Source organism: Malaya genurostris, chromosome 3, assembly GCF_030247185.1.
Source record: "Malaya genurostris strain Urasoe2022 chromosome 3, Malgen_1.1, whole genome shotgun sequence".
Classification (NCBI taxonomy): Eukaryota; Metazoa; Arthropoda; class Insecta; order Diptera; family Culicidae; genus Malaya; species Malaya genurostris.
This window is the reverse complement of record NC_080572.1, coordinates 77,087,660-77,103,087: the sequence shown is the minus strand read 5'-3', so window position 1 is coordinate 77,103,087 and position 15,428 is coordinate 77,087,660. Positions and strand designations below refer to the sequence as shown.

Below are 15,428 nucleotides of genomic sequence, written 5' to 3'. Positions count from 1 at the left end.
TTTTTGTCAACCAAACTCACACTTCAACACGTGGTTTCTCGTAACAAAATAGACCGTTCGAATTCGAAAATGTATTTTTGATACCTACTGAATCCGTTGCCTATTTAGGAACATAGTGTCATAGCACATGGATTCGACATGAATTTCGGCGCAAAGCGCGATAAAATTGTTGATCGACGAAGAGGTCAACTACGCAGACTCCCTCATTTTTTGGTGAGTGGGGGAATATGTTTCAAGTCGATGATAATTATCGCTTGCTACAGTATCGACAGTCTCTTCCTAGCTGTGGCAGTCTCAGGTCACAATAATTGTTATATTCAGGTACGACAGGAAACAGTAATAAGCAAACAAAATGTGTGACGACGATGCTGGAGGTCTTGTTGTGGATAACGGATCCGGAATGGTAAAGGCCGGTTTCGCTGGTGATGATGCTCCACGTTCCGTGTTTCCATCGATCGTTGGTCGTCCCCGTCACCAGGGTGTGATGGTCGGTATGGGCAACAAGGATTCGTACGTCGGTGATGAGGCTCAATCTAAGCGTGGTATTCTTACTCTGAAATACCCGATCGAACATGGAATCATCACCAACTGGGATGATATGGAGAAGATTTGGCATCACACCTTCTACAATGAGCTGCGTGTTGCCCCAGAGGAGCACCCGATCCTGCTGACCGAAGCTCCACTGAACCCGAAGGCTAACCGTGAGAAGATGACTCAGATCATGTTTGAAACCTTCAACTCGCCAGCCATGTATGTCGCCATCCAGGCTGTCCTGTCCCTGTATGCCTCCGGTCGTACCACCGGTATTGTTCTGGATTCCGGAGACGGTGTTTCGCACACTGTCCCAATCTATGAAGGTTATGCTCTGCCACATGCCATCCTCCGTTTGGATTTGGCCGGTCGTGATTTGACTGCCTACCTCATGAAGATCCTGACCGAACGCGGTTACTCTTTCACCACCACCGCCGAGCGTGAAATCGTTCGCGATGTGAAGGAAAAACTGTGCTACGTGGCTCTGGACTTCGAGCAGGAAATGGCCACTGCTGCCGCTTCTACTTCACTGGAAAAGTCCTATGAACTTCCTGACGGTCAGGTCATCACCATCGGTAACGAGCGTTTCCGTGCTCCGGAGGCCCTGTTCCAGCCATCCTTCTTGGGAATGGAAGCTGCCGGTGTCCATGAGACTGTGTATAACTCGATCATGAAGTGCGATGTCGACATCCGTAAGGATCTGTACGCCAACACTGTCATGTCCGGTGGTACCACCATGTACCCAGGTAAATACTATACGGTTTAGTTAGCTGGAACTACTTGAAGTTGTAATTATTTTCCAAAATCTCAGGTATTGCTGATCGTATGCAGAAGGAAATCACCGCTCTGGCTCCATCGACCATCAAGATCAAGATCATCGCCCCTCCGGAGCGTAAGTACTCCGTCTGGATCGGTGGATCTATCCTGGCCTCCCTGTCCACCTTCCAGTCGATGTGGATCTCCAAGGAGGAATACGATGAATCTGGACCATCCATCGTCCACCGCAAGTGCTTCTAAATCGGTTGCATAATACCACGGCAACGAATGGCAGCAGGCGCGACACCAGCTTCAACATCGATATAGATGTTTCATGTGTAGCACATTCGTTGTGAAATGTAATTTTCATTGATAAATATCAATCGAAACAAACATCAAAGCGATATGTAAACATCTCATTTCAGTCACGAAATCTTCCAATAGATTTTTAAGACGTTCACAAAAGCTTAGATTTAATAACAAGTAAGGGGTAAACACTATTTTCGTTATTCTATGGATCTGTATTAAAAAAATTAGATTTGAAAATTCCAATCCCTTTATTGTAGTCCGATTTCTCCCAACGTCAAACAAAGTTTTTATGTGTTGGTCTCGATCACGCCGATTTTTTTCTCTTAATTAAATCAAATACCGTGCTAAAGATCGGTACTCTTAGTCTTTACATGTTCTTTAGAACGTTGTGACAATCTAAAAATATCATTCAATCACGTAACCAAGTATATTTGGCCAGCCCTCAATCAGAATTATGATGCCAAGATGATTCATGGAAATGTATTTGAAAACATACTAGGTACTAGGTGTTCACTAGAATGCCAAAAAAAAGGTTTCTTATTTTCCAAAGCGCATTAAAAAGAATCAAAAAAAAAATAATCGGGCATGGGTAAGTGCTGTGTGCTAGTATTTTCTCAAATTTTTTGACCCGTATTTTACTTTTCAGTAGCTGAATGAATCTTTGAAAACTAAACCGGAGAAATGCTTAGCGGGTTCTTCTGAAAAGTATTTATTTTTGTGCCGAACGCCGGTTCCGGAGATATGATTGTATAAGTGACGTAACGGACAAAAAGCGTTGTATTTTCACGCGCTCAATTTTCTCAGAGATAGCTGAACAAATTTTAACAAACTTGTGCTCGTTTGAAAGCTACTGTTTAGCCATTGATCAAGTTCAAAGATCAAATGGCTGCGACTTTTTGTTCCGGAGATATAATGGTATAAGTGAAGTAACCGACAAAACACTTTGTTTTTTTACCGCTCTAATGTATACAAGGGTGCCAAAATTTTTGGATTACCTTTAATTTCGTAAAGCGCTATTGTTCAAAAGTTTAGGCAGCCAAATGTACAAAAATTGTGCTCAGGAAGAAGTTGTAGGGAATCGATTGGGCACTCTTATAAAAATATACACTGAAAAAAAATTTTGATTATTTTTTTCTCAATAATTACAAAATAATCCGAAAAAATTAATTTAAAAAAAAACAGGGTTTCGATTTTTTTTGATAATTTTTATTTTAAAGCTCTTATTAAAATCTACAGGCTGATGGCTATCCCATTCGTGCCTTTTGAAAAAGTTACAGCTAAAACAATTTACAGATATATTCGAAATTTCAAGTTCTCGTTGAAAGATAATCATTTAAACAGTAGAACTAACGTAACTACGTCAAATCAAATCAAAGAGGTGTGCCAGTTGACTACCTACTGTTCACAACCAACGTACGTACCGGCGAATTGCTTACCTAAATTCTACCTGTTTCACATATAAATAGCTATGCATCGTAGAACAAATATCAGTTTATAAGAAATCTCTTTCGAAACAGTTACAATACTACAATATGGTTTTCTTAAAATGTTGTATACCTTTTCCTGGTTTTGTGTATTCCGGAAAATTTTTCCAATCAACAGAAACCATAATTGGAAAATAAGAAGCTCAAAAGTGCAAGGTTAAATTGAATACCACCTTAAGCATTTGTGATCGCTGTCGTAGGCGGGCTCATAAGGAAAGTCATACGTCGAAAACAGAAGGGCAGTCAACAATGGAACCGATTTAGAGGAAGTACCTTCAGCAGCTTCAATCAACTCAGCATCTTCTGAAGCATCAGTCGCGGCGGAGTATTCAAGAGCACACAACATTGAACTCTTCAACAAGGGCATCGCAGGAATCAACGTGTCTCCGATATCACCGAAGAAAATCCGGAATGTTAATTATCCTAGAGAAAAATATTTGGATATTTCAAGAGGTATAAAAAAGCAGCAGAGTTGGATGAAGTGATTACTAAAATGATAGAGCAGTTTGCTAAGAATGATTGCACTAGGAATGAAAAAGTGCGTTTGTTGTCAGTCTTGCTAAACTCGTGGTCAAAGGAGAAAATAGCCACCTAATTCAAGGCGAAAAAACATTGTGTTGGAGTCAAGAGAATCAATGGACGAAAAAAAGCCAAGAAACGAACGGGACGCAGCAGAGACGAAACGATAGAAAACAAGGTGCTTCAATATTTCAACAGCGATGACGTCAGCAGAGTAATGCCGGGATCAAGGGATTGCGTCGCAGTCAAAATGAATGGTAAGTGTGAACGCAAACAAAAACGATTGATTCATTGAAAGGAATTTATTTAGGTTATAAGGAGCATTTGCAGCATTAAGGCCAAAACACTGAAAGTTGCTTGGAAGTTCTGGTTCACATAACATATGTGTTTGCACAATCTATGAGAATGTTTCATTAATGATTCATGCTATTGAACAATGTTTCAGGTATGATGATAAGAATTATTATTTAAAAAAGCTATTATGTGACTCACCAAAAAGATCATGCTACCTCCCTGAATTCAAAAGTTGACCAACGACACAAGATCTGGAGAGAAGCGTTTTAGACAATTTCGAGGAACGTGATTTGACTGAGATAAGATTTGAACAATAGGTTTCTACTGACAGATGTGATCTAGAGAAATTTGTCAAACCAGTAGAAGAATTTGCAGCATATTTTTGCGAAAAATTAGAAAAACTTGTGACTCATGATTTTATTTAAAATCAGTAATCTAATTTTCTTAAAAAGGCAAAATCTAATTCAAAGACAGGAGAAATCGCCAAAGCCAGTCGGATGACGGCCAGGATGTAGACCATGTTCGATGTAAGTTCTACTGTGTCTGACTGGCGTTTTAGAGTGACTAAAACAAAATACAGAGTGGCGAAATGGAAGCGCGTATGCACGGAATGCATAAGAACGCAGGTTCGAGTCCTGTCTCTGAGCGTATCTTTTTCCAATAAATCATCTTTTATGGTAGTTTTTCATTCATTTGGCTTCTCCAATGTATGTTTCCGCTCAGTCATTGCAAAACTGAACTTAGTTATGGCGGCTTTGCGTCAAACCAACTAAAATTTAATAAATCGTTAATATATTTTGTACTTCATTCTTCAATTCTGAGCTATTTCTTTTTTTTGTGTTTTGATTATAGAGGTTTTAACATTAAGGTCATTCACCTCTTCGGGTCAGAAAAACTTTCTGACCCTATGTGCGGGGTTGGGAATCGAACCCAGGCAGGCTGCGTGAAAGGCATCGACTTACCCATCACACTATACCCGTCCCCATAGCTATTTCTTGTTTTCACTTGATTATCACTCGCAGTACAAGATTGTTTTATATACAAACATGGGTACATGGGTTGATTTTAATAAGATCAGGAAAATTATAACAACAGGTTTACCCAGCGAAAATAACAGGTGTGTTTATCCCAGAAAACTGGGAAACATATTTTCTTATTCTTTACGAAAAATATTTACTGCATTTCTCATATATTTTATACATTCTAATATTAGAAAAATACCATCAGGGCATGAAAACAATCATAGAATTAATACTAGCTGTTGCTTAACTGTTGCTACTGTTTCAAGAGAATATTATCAAGACTCAAAGATTATCCATAACCGAGAACGGTTGTGAAATTTTGTTGAAAAAAAGAATTTTTCATGATTTTGAAAAAATTTCATTATTTTGAAAATATATGACTTTTCCAAATATATTTTCTCCATTCGATAAATTTGACGGTATTTTACTTTGGACTTTAGCTACAACATGTCGAAAAATAAAAAAAAATATGTCTACGTTTTTTGGAATATTTGAATTCTAAGTGTCTTTTTTAAAATAAAATATTTTTTAACTGTACCATTTTTTTTTACATAGTCATTATAACTACCTAAAACATTGCAGAATATACCAATTCGATCGGACTCACCGTTTCTGAAATATATATTATTGACATGTTTAAATGGGATTTTTGCTTAATCCTACTCAAAAGTAAGCACACTAAGATTTAATTCCATTGTTCGGTAATATTGTTGACGAGAAATTTCGGTAATCCATGGAAATGACCGATATTTCGGTACATGAGTTTTCTTTTACAATAATTATGCAAATTTTTACCGGACGATCAGTCTTACGTAAATTTTCATTACAGAATTTTGCAAATAGATATACAATTCATACAATATTCATTCAATAACAAACAACGAAAAAAAACATTAAGGTCTGGTATGTTGGTATGTAGAAAATGTGTGAAAAATTTGAAAAAATGGTGAAGTAGTTCTCGAATGACGATGGTTACGGACTTTCAAAACCTGTCTATAAAATCGAAGGAAACAATTTATTTTTCTGGGTAGCGCGTATGGTCTAACACTTTTGAAAAATCATATTTTTTTCCTTGTTTTTTGTCCTAATAAAACATTTCAAGAATGTTTTGTCAAATTTTCAAGTCAAGTCTTGGTCCTGTGCACCGAGTTCTTGCTTTTTCTCATTATGAGAAAAAAAGGGTGTCCATAAAAGACGTCAAGCCGTGAAATCACAATCCCCAAAGATACAAAATTGACAATTTTCCATGATTTTGAAAGTGTCATTGACACGCGTTATCCTTGGTTATAAATTCCTGTAGTCACTAATTGTCATACCCCTCAGCGGGGAATCAACGATTTCAGACGTAGATCAATCGGCTCCCATGTTTGATCATGTATGATTTTCCTTCAACAATATCAAAACTGTTCGAATCATCCAATGATTTATCTTACATGAATCAAGAATTATTTTAGCTAAAAATCTCTACCGATATTGTGTGATGGAAGATCAGTACCGATTTTGAACGATGTGATTTGAAGATCACTGATCAACTGATCTTAAAAAGATTAGATCAGTAGTGATTTTTATTGCGGAAGATCACAAGCGATCTTCTTCGGCAAAGATCTTGATTTGACGATTTTTTGATCTTGATTTTCCCAGCCCTGTAGGCTACACATAAGGAACTATTGTTCCTTAGCTAAGAAATTATATATCTATTAACCCTAGTTGGATTGCCTCAAATTACTTATACTGAGAAGCAGTCCAGAAAATATCAGTACAATTTCGCGTGAACGGCGGCACGACTCACTCTCGACATAATGACTGTAAGATTCGTCATATTTCAGTCAGAATAGAGTTTAGAGCTACACATAAGCAAATAGGATCAATACATACACTTGCTGTCAAACCGCAATACTGTTACCCAAATATTACATTAATATTATAATTTAAATATCAACTAAACACCATCGATGTATGGTGGTTTAAACATCGCGCTGATAGAACAATTGATAAAGTAATAAATTGTCTTCCCTTCACTGAATTGTGACGTCAGATTTTACAGCTACCGATCCGAGCGGAGAAAAGCAAAAACAGACGTACGTCCACCGATAGCAGCAGTTAACAGATCACTCGACAATGTTAAGATTATCGAGTGCTCTTGTGAACCAGTTACGAACGGTTATCTTAGATATCAAGTTTAATAATACTTATTTTCAACGCTCACGCTAATCGACAGACCATTTTAGGAGCTTCAATTTTGTTGCTTCTAGGATCGCGTTACTCTCATCACATGGTTGGATTCTCATTTTTCAAGTTATATTTTCAATTTGATACCGCACACTGTATACTTCACTTTTCATCGAAACACTTTTTTTTCTTCGCCAAAAGCCATTAAATTGGTAATAATTATTACGCCGACGCAGACTTACCGGTTGTCAGAAGGTGGGGAAAATATCACTTGCCTCGATCGAAGACTCCGCAGCAGAAGGACATTCAGTCGTTTCCTGGTCGTGACGGTTTCAGGTCGTAATAATCAACTCTTTGTTCCCGGTAGGCACCAAGTGCAAAGTCCGAAGCAGACAAGATGTGTGACGACGATGATGGAGGTCTTGTTGTTGATAATGGATCTGGAATGGTCAAGGCTGGTTTCGCCGGAGATGACGCTCCCCGTTCCGTATTTCCGTCGATCGTTGGTCGTCCCCGTCACCAGGGTGTGATGGTCGGTATGGGCAACAAGGATTCGTACGTCGGTGATGAGGCTCAATCCAAGCGTGGTATTCTTACTCTGAAATACCCGATCGAACATGGAATCATCACCAACTGGGATGATATGGAGAAGATTTGGCATCACACCTTCTACAATGAGCTGCGTGTTGCCCCAGAGGAGCACCCGATCCTGCTGACCGAAGCTCCGCTGAACCCGAAGGCCAACCGTGAGAAGATGACTCAGATCATGTTTGAAACCTTCAACTCGCCAGCCATGTATGTCGCCATCCAGGCTGTCCTGTCCCTGTATGCCTCCGGTCGTACCACCGGTATTGTTCTGGATTCCGGAGACGGTGTTTCGCACACTGTCCCAATCTATGAAGGTTATGCTCTGCCACATGCCATCCTCCGTTTGGATTTGGCCGGTCGTGATTTGACTGCCTACCTCATGAAGATCCTGACCGAACGCGGTTACTCTTTCACCACCACCGCCGAGCGTGAAATCGTTCGCGATGTGAAGGAAAAACTGTGCTACGTGGCTCTGGACTTCGAGCAGGAAATGGCCACTGCTGCCGCTTCTACTTCACTGGAAAAGTCCTATGAACTTCCTGACGGTCAGGTCATCACCATCGGTAACGAGCGTTTCCGTGCTCCGGAGGCCCTGTTCCAGCCATCCTTCTTGGGAATGGAAGCTGCCGGTGTCCATGAGACTGTGTACAACTCGATCATGAAGTGCGATGTCGACATCCGTAAGGATCTGTACGCCAACACTGTCATGTCCGGTGGTACCACCATGTACCCAGGTAAATGCTATACGGTTTAGTTAGCTGGAACTACTAGAAGTTGTAATTCTAATCCAAAATCTCAGGTATTGCTGATCGCATGCAGAAGGAAATCACCGCTCTGGCTCCATCGACCATCAAGATCAAGATCATCGCCCCTCCGGAGCGTAAGTACTCCGTCTGGATCGGTGGATCTATCCTGGCCTCCCTGTCCACCTTCCAGTCGATGTGGATCTCCAAGGAGGAATACGATGAATCTGGTCCATCCATCGTCCACCGCAAGTGCTTCTAAGTCTGAAAACCCACCGCTTCAGCTGTCTGAGCGGCAGCGGAATGAAGCAGCTTTGATATCATTATTTCACTGTTAAACATCCTCATCGCCCTATGTAGATTATTTAAATTTAAAAAAAAAACGAGAATAAAACATTTCGGGTTTCCTTAAAACGTCTTCCGAATTTGTTTCAGTTCAATTTTATGCACTTGTCTCTTAGAGTTTAATTATTCTTTCTTAATTCGTAGGCTTTGTCAAACTTTGGCAGAACCGATGTTCACAAACTCTGAATCAAATGAATGATATTACAATACCGCATAAAGCTTTTAAATTTCATGCGGATTTGACTTTCGGTTACGGAAATACAGACAGTAAAGTAGATTTTTTTTTAAATTTCTAACATTCTAACGAGATGACGCTCAAAACTTGATTGAAATTTTTTATGCCGAACCGAAATTACTGGATGCAGACATTAATTTAAATTTGGCTGAAAAGTGTTTTGTTCAGCAGGTTTTGATAATTGCTGCTCAAAAAAACTTTCTAGTCTTTATTAAGGTTTTACTATGTGCTTTCGACAACTGACTTTAACCGGTTTGTGCAAAAATTTTGATATTATTTTCAAAATGATTAGCCTGTGTACGATATTGGGTTCAGACGGCGGAATTATCAATTGTCGACCTACAATTTTTGGTAACGTATATGGCATCAAACGGCTTCGAGGTTTCCATTAGCTCTATAATTTTGAAGTAAACTTACGTTTTTTATTACCTTATGTTCAGTGTCCGGTACACTGAAACACTCTCTTCAATTTAAACAGTTTTATTGAGTTTGTTGAATAATCTGTGACGGTAAATATTCTATTTAGCAACAGAACATTCTAAAATTGAAAAAGTACCAACTTTTTCTTTTTGATGTAGGACTACGTCTAGACTTCCGTGGGCATTTTGAAAATTTCTCTCAGAGCTCTACGAATATGCTCACGGTTTTGATTTCTTAATAAGTTTGAATATTTTCCCTAATCTTTGCTCTAAACGAATGGAAAAAGTAGTAATATTGTTGCCGATATCACGAGATCCAAAGACAAAATATCAAAATCAACCGAATCTATAAATCTATCGTTTCTTTGTTTTACTCTATGGTAATACATGAACGGAAACACCTCAAGTACACAGACCGCCATCTACGCCAAGAGAAGGAAACTACATCCGTCAACAGCAAGTATTATTGTGCATTATTGGAGCGATTGAAATTCGAAAAACCCTTCCTTCCTAGCGGTATGATAATGCCTTTCGCTTTCTTGAAATCAGTCTAATAATTTTTTATTACTCTGTTTATTAAATAATTTCTGGAATTAATTTGGGCTCATTTTTGAAACCAATTCAGATTGATTCGAGTAGTTTACAAAAGCATGCTTCAGTGTTTATGTCACATACTCGGCATCATTTCTCAAACCAAGCGCTTGACATTTGCGTTGTCAATTTGTGTGAGAAGAGTGATGCTAATCTTAAAAAAATTCTTCTTAATCGACTTAGTGGAATTTCCATAGATCTGGAAAAATCACTGTAGGGGAGAGTACATGAAATTTCCGAAATCGAAATAATTTTTTGATGCCAAAAGTCTTAGAATTGCATGCAACGCCGACTTTTAGTGTCATATCGCAAATTTTTTTAAAGTTCGACTTTCTGTGACTTTTTTTTAAATTCCAGATAACACTAAATAAAAACCCTTTATTCGCCACAAAATTCAACATTTTCATAGCAAAATTAGCTAATTGACACGTACTGATTCTGAAACAGTATGATAGTAGCTTTCCAACGCATATTTGAAAAGGTAAGTGACTGGTAAAGAAATCAAGTTATGCCATCTGTTTGAAAACGGCGCGAACTAATTTATGCAAATAGATAGCTCAGACCGCACTAGTATGCTCTAGGAAAGCTCTAATCTAAGAAAATAAAATAAAAACCTATTTTAATCAACCTAGTGGTGTAATGATGCCTTACTCATATATAATATTGTTGTATTCTATTCAAAAAATTTTTCTTCGATTTTTGAAAGATACCAAGGGATTGTTTGTGTAGTAACTAGTATAACATACAGAATGAAACAGTGCTTTGCTCGCGTAGGTCATCCTCAAGAAAACGAAGTGGGATTTGAAGAAAAGATTGCCATCGTACTCTAAACGACGGTTTAAAATTTTGACCCTAAAAATGGGAATATCGGTTTTGAGTCCAGTTTACAAAATTGTTTACGTGTTTTGTTTGGCCGGTTTAAGTGACGTTGTACACTATTGAACACACTTTACCCTATAACTCCGGAACCGGAAGTCGGATTCAGATGAAATTCAGAGATTCCGTATGGAACCATAAGACCTTTCATCTGAATTTAAGGAATTTGTGGAAATCGGTCAAACCATCGCTGAAAAAAGTGAGTGAGATCCATTTTGGAATATATGACCACTATTTCTGGTGCTTCTGGAACCGGAGACTGGGAACCAAGATAGCCGAAATCGGTTTGTTTAGTTGCCTACTGATAATGGCTATCGATTAGTGTAGTTTTGAGACCAGTTTAGAAATTCTTTTACGTATTTTATTTCGCCGGTTTAGGTGACGGCGTACAATATTTAACACACTTTACTCTATAACTCCGGAACCGGAAGTCGGATCCGAATGAAATTCAGGAGTTCCGTATGAGATCATGAGACCTTTCATTTTAATCAAAGTTTGTCAAAATCGGTTCTGCCATCTCCGAGAAAACCTAGTGAGATTATTTGACACATACACACACAGACATTGCTCAGCTCGATGAACTGAGTCGAATGATATATGATACTTGAGCCTCTGGGCCAATTTTTACTAGTCGGTTTTTCAAGTTATAGAATAACCTTTCTATATGAGAAAGGCAAAAGTCAAAAGTGGTCAGATATGACGGTTAGAAACTCAGAGCACTCATTAGTCTTCGGCTCGTCAGCGCAGAATAACCTATGATGAACTGTTACGCTTATTAGCAGTTCAATATAAACTGCTAAGCAGACAATGTACCTGCTATTGTGATCGATAATAAAAATATTGTTCTGTTATTGCATCGTCTCTTCCAATAGTTGATTTTTAAGAGGTATAGGATTTAAAAAAAAACAGCACAAAAAATTTGAACAAAATTTATGAAATCTTTATTGGAATCCATAGAACGATCAATATAATGTAATGTTTGGAAATAAACCAAACTGAACAACTTTGACAATGGCACAACACAAGATTCACGCGTGATCTTTCAAAAACAGTGTTGCCAAAAAGATACTAGCAAAAAAATCACCGGGTTAGCAGTTCAATGCATAAGGCACTGGTGTAACAAACCAGTTGTCGTATGTTCGAGCCTCGACCTGGAAGGATTCGTAGTGTCAGTAGGATCGTAGCACCAGCCATGCAATCGTTCTGTACATTCTGAATCGGTTGCGAAGTCTGTTGAAACAGAAGGTCAAATTTCACTATAGGAATGTAATACCAAGGCTTTGCTAAAAAAAAATCACCGTTTAACAACGATCACTCATCACCCTGTATTTCCAGACCAGAAAGTTGGATCTCAATGAAATTAGATAAGATCAAGTGGTGTTATAAGAATTTTCAGTCGCATAAAAGATTGTTAAAATCGGTCCAGTCATCTCTAAAAAATCGGCACGAGTTCTTCTTATAAAATTTTTAACCGCTATTTTCGATGCTTCCGAAACCGTTATGTTCGAAATAAATTTGTTGGATAAACAACTACGAAATTTCCAAACTAGAAGATCTCACTGAATAGTGAGACACCATTTTACAAATTGAGAGTTTTAAATCTCATTAATTGGCAACTCTGGAACTGGAAGTCGAATACGGACTATTGGACGAAATGATATGAGAAACTTAAAAATCGATCATTTTTGGTTTCAATGCAAAGTTTTTTGGATCAATCTTCCATGAATATTTCCTATGTGAACTCGGAAATTCTTTTTAACCAATGTCACGCTTCCAAGAAACAAGAGGTTCTAACGGCGCACCCATAATTAGATAGACAAAGAATCATAAGTATGACGTTTAATTTTTTATCAGGGCCCCTCCCGAAACGGAAATCTGAGTACGGGACTGCTGCTGGTTCAGATTGGATTGCCTCTCCACTCAGCAGTTCAACATAAAGCGCTAAACAGACGTAAAGTTATTTATACTTAAAGAGACTTAAGTTGTGCCGAGGCGCAGTTTCTTTACTGATAAAGTTTCAAACGTAAATACGTCTCATTAGCTGTATGTGAGCTGCTGAGTGGTGTGACAGTTCAATATAATCTGCTACACTGAAGAAGTCGAAGACGAAACGTAAGAAAAACAGTCAGGTTCGCTTAGTACGAATCGATTACTTGTACTTAAACCTCGACACGGTGGAATATCGAAAACCGTTGCCAATTACACAAAAAGTATTGTTTTGTGTTCCGTCGTTCGATCTCTAGCTATACTAATTGGAAAACTCACTTCAAATGTGGAATAGGTCAATTCATTGATTATTGAAATATCGTACTCACTGCAAATGAGTCACAACAAAAATTGTTTTGAAAGATGGGCTGTACAATAGAGGTTGTCGAGTTTCGGGTATTTGTACCCAAAACCCGACGGGTATTGGTCGGATTTAAGTTTAGAAAAAAAATGTTCATCGGATTCGGGTCCGGTACGGGTGACAATTTTATCATTTTTAATGGGTGCAGGTTTCGGGTATTTCAACCCGAAAACGCGTTTTTCCGGTTTCGGTTTTTTTTTGTTCACCGGCTACGAGTCGGGGTTAAGAAATTGCATACCCAACCATCTCTAGCCCTAAAGTAAGTAACCTCTGAAGGTGAAATGTAGCGGAATGCGCGAATCGCGTGTTTGATCAATTATTCAAAAACTAGACCGATTTTCGAGAAAGTAAAAACACTCAAGTTTTCGAAATCAAATTTATCACGACTAAGTATTCCTGAATTTTGAAATTTTGCTTTGCCGAGCCGTAATTGGTTTTTGAAATGTATAAACGGTTACTGTTTCGTTCCACGGGGATGGTTTTAGAACTGAAAAGTAGTGTTAGTAGCAGAATTGCACAAAGAATCTGAAAATGCAACTCAAAATTATAAAATTTTAGTCAAAACTACCGAAATTTGAAAAAGTTTACATAAACTTTTCTGCATTTTTCTTGCGGTGGTGTGAGAAATGCACGGTGGACTCGGTGGCATTATATCGTGAGCAAAAATTACATATCAAATAAGGACGCGAATTTATGCAGCATTGGGTATTGTGTTGAAATGAAAACGAGTTGAATACTATAAAATGGGTATTGTAAGAAATCGTTTATTTTCTAAGCAACTGTCATTTATAATGCTAAAACTGTCCAGCTCTTTTGAGCTCAGTGCATTGATGTTGCTGAAGCAATAATGCTTGGCTGTAGCAATTTTTATAGCAAAACTTAAAACTTCAACCTTGACAGGCTACTAAATGAAATAAATACAAGCCAAATATTATCGTTCATGTAGAATATTTTAAAATATAACTTTTATATAACCTGTGATACAAACAATGTGGCCTGTCAAAAATATCGAAAATACTTGAATGTTCTCTTGTCTTCAATCGTTCTTTTGAAGAAGAATCCATGCTTGCTACTAAACTTAGGCATATACATGGTTAGCAAGTTAGTCAATACATATACATATAACCTCATGTTAGTCATTCATAATTACTCATGATTCATAGCTCTAGTGTAAGAGTAATCACTAACAATAACGATTGAATTAGCATATTTTCAAAGTGTGAAGGATTTAAAAATCCATTACTCCCAGTCTTTTTTACAAGCCAGTATAACGAGAGGTAAGCCCACTGCGCTCAATCACTGAAAAAAGTTCTGGTTTCTATGTGTCGGATTTTCTTGTTATCCTTTGTGCGATGATCGCTCAACTCAAGCGGTAACAATATTGCACGCCTTTTTTGAGACTACATTTCACCTTAAGTGTTGGTGAATTTCAATGTTATGTTTTTCTTAATTGTTATTTATGCATGGTTTAATTATTCACTGAATATAATTCATAAATAGTCCGTACTGTTAGAATATCACAATTTTATCTTATGATTTCGTAATTGATATAAAGACAAACGAAGGAGGAATAATTTTGAATTTTAAAATACCGGTTAGCGGTTACTTTAAGATTGTTAAAATCAATAAATGAGTATCAATATCGCAAATTTTATGATTCCAACCTTATAATGACATTTTATTTTGAAAAGAATTTTTCGTAGAACCGTCATGTGTCTGTACTTAATAATGTATTTGTAATCCTCATGAGCAATTCCAGGAATGAGTAGACGAAAAGTGACAAAATCAGAATCGATCTTCTCCGATTTGGATGAAACTTTGCACATGGCTTCAGTATGGCAAACCTTAAGTTTTGAACCGATGGAGAGGTCAATTCGACTTACGACTGATTTTGTCGTGAATACGACTTACTTTACTATGGGGCGCATTTTCAAAATTAGCCATATGGAAAAATGGGCAGAACTTAATCGTGAACATCTTGACTTGTAATCATGGCAGGAACATAATTCTTTCACTATTTCATCAAAAATATGATCAGGAATTTAGGATAATATTTTGAACAGTGTGAGATAACCACAAACAACTCTAAAATTAAGTTTTCTGAAATTTTTAAAACAACGCGGAAAGCTCTTTATTTTTGCTTGGGTTTTTCGCGCAAGGACGACGATTTTGAGGTAGTCAGGCATCAGGAATCATCTTC

The 15,428-nt window shown here is 37.8% G+C and overlaps 2 protein-coding genes across 2 annotated transcripts; both read left to right on the top strand.

The window, feature by feature from the left end:
• The first annotated feature begins 260 nt into the window (after positions 1-260).
• On the top strand, positions 261-1,833 carry LOC131434793 (actin, muscle-like). Its single transcript, XM_058601942.1, has 2 exons — positions 261-1,277; positions 1,343-1,833. Exons 1-2 carry the CDS (start codon positions 353-355, stop codon positions 1,546-1,548), a joined length of 1,131 nt encoding a protein of 376 aa, XP_058457925.1. The 5' UTR covers positions 261-352; the 3' UTR covers positions 1,549-1,833.
• Positions 1,834-7,381: 5,548 nt separating this feature from the next.
• On the top strand, positions 7,382-8,833 carry LOC131435002 (actin, muscle-like). The gene is made up of 2 exons (XM_058602440.1): positions 7,382-8,406; positions 8,472-8,833. Exons 1-2 carry the CDS (start codon positions 7,482-7,484, stop codon positions 8,675-8,677), a joined length of 1,131 nt encoding a protein of 376 aa, XP_058458423.1. The 5' UTR covers positions 7,382-7,481; the 3' UTR covers positions 8,678-8,833.
• The last annotated feature ends 6,595 nt before the right edge of the window (positions 8,834-15,428 follow it).

Bases quoted from the DNA above. Each gene is read 5' to 3' on its own strand.
- LOC131434793 (XM_058601942.1), top strand. From the start codon at position 353: ATGTGTGACGACGATGCTGGAGGTCTTGTTGTGGATAACGGATCCGGA. The intron at 1,278-1,342 runs GTAAATACTATA...CCAAAATCTCAG, and splicing joins TGGTACCACCATGTACCCAG to GTATTGCTGATCGTATGCAG.
- LOC131435002 (XM_058602440.1), top strand. From the start codon at position 7,482: ATGTGTGACGACGATGATGGAGGTCTTGTTGTTGATAATGGATCTGGA. The intron at 8,407-8,471 runs GTAAATGCTATA...CCAAAATCTCAG, and splicing joins TGGTACCACCATGTACCCAG to GTATTGCTGATCGCATGCAG.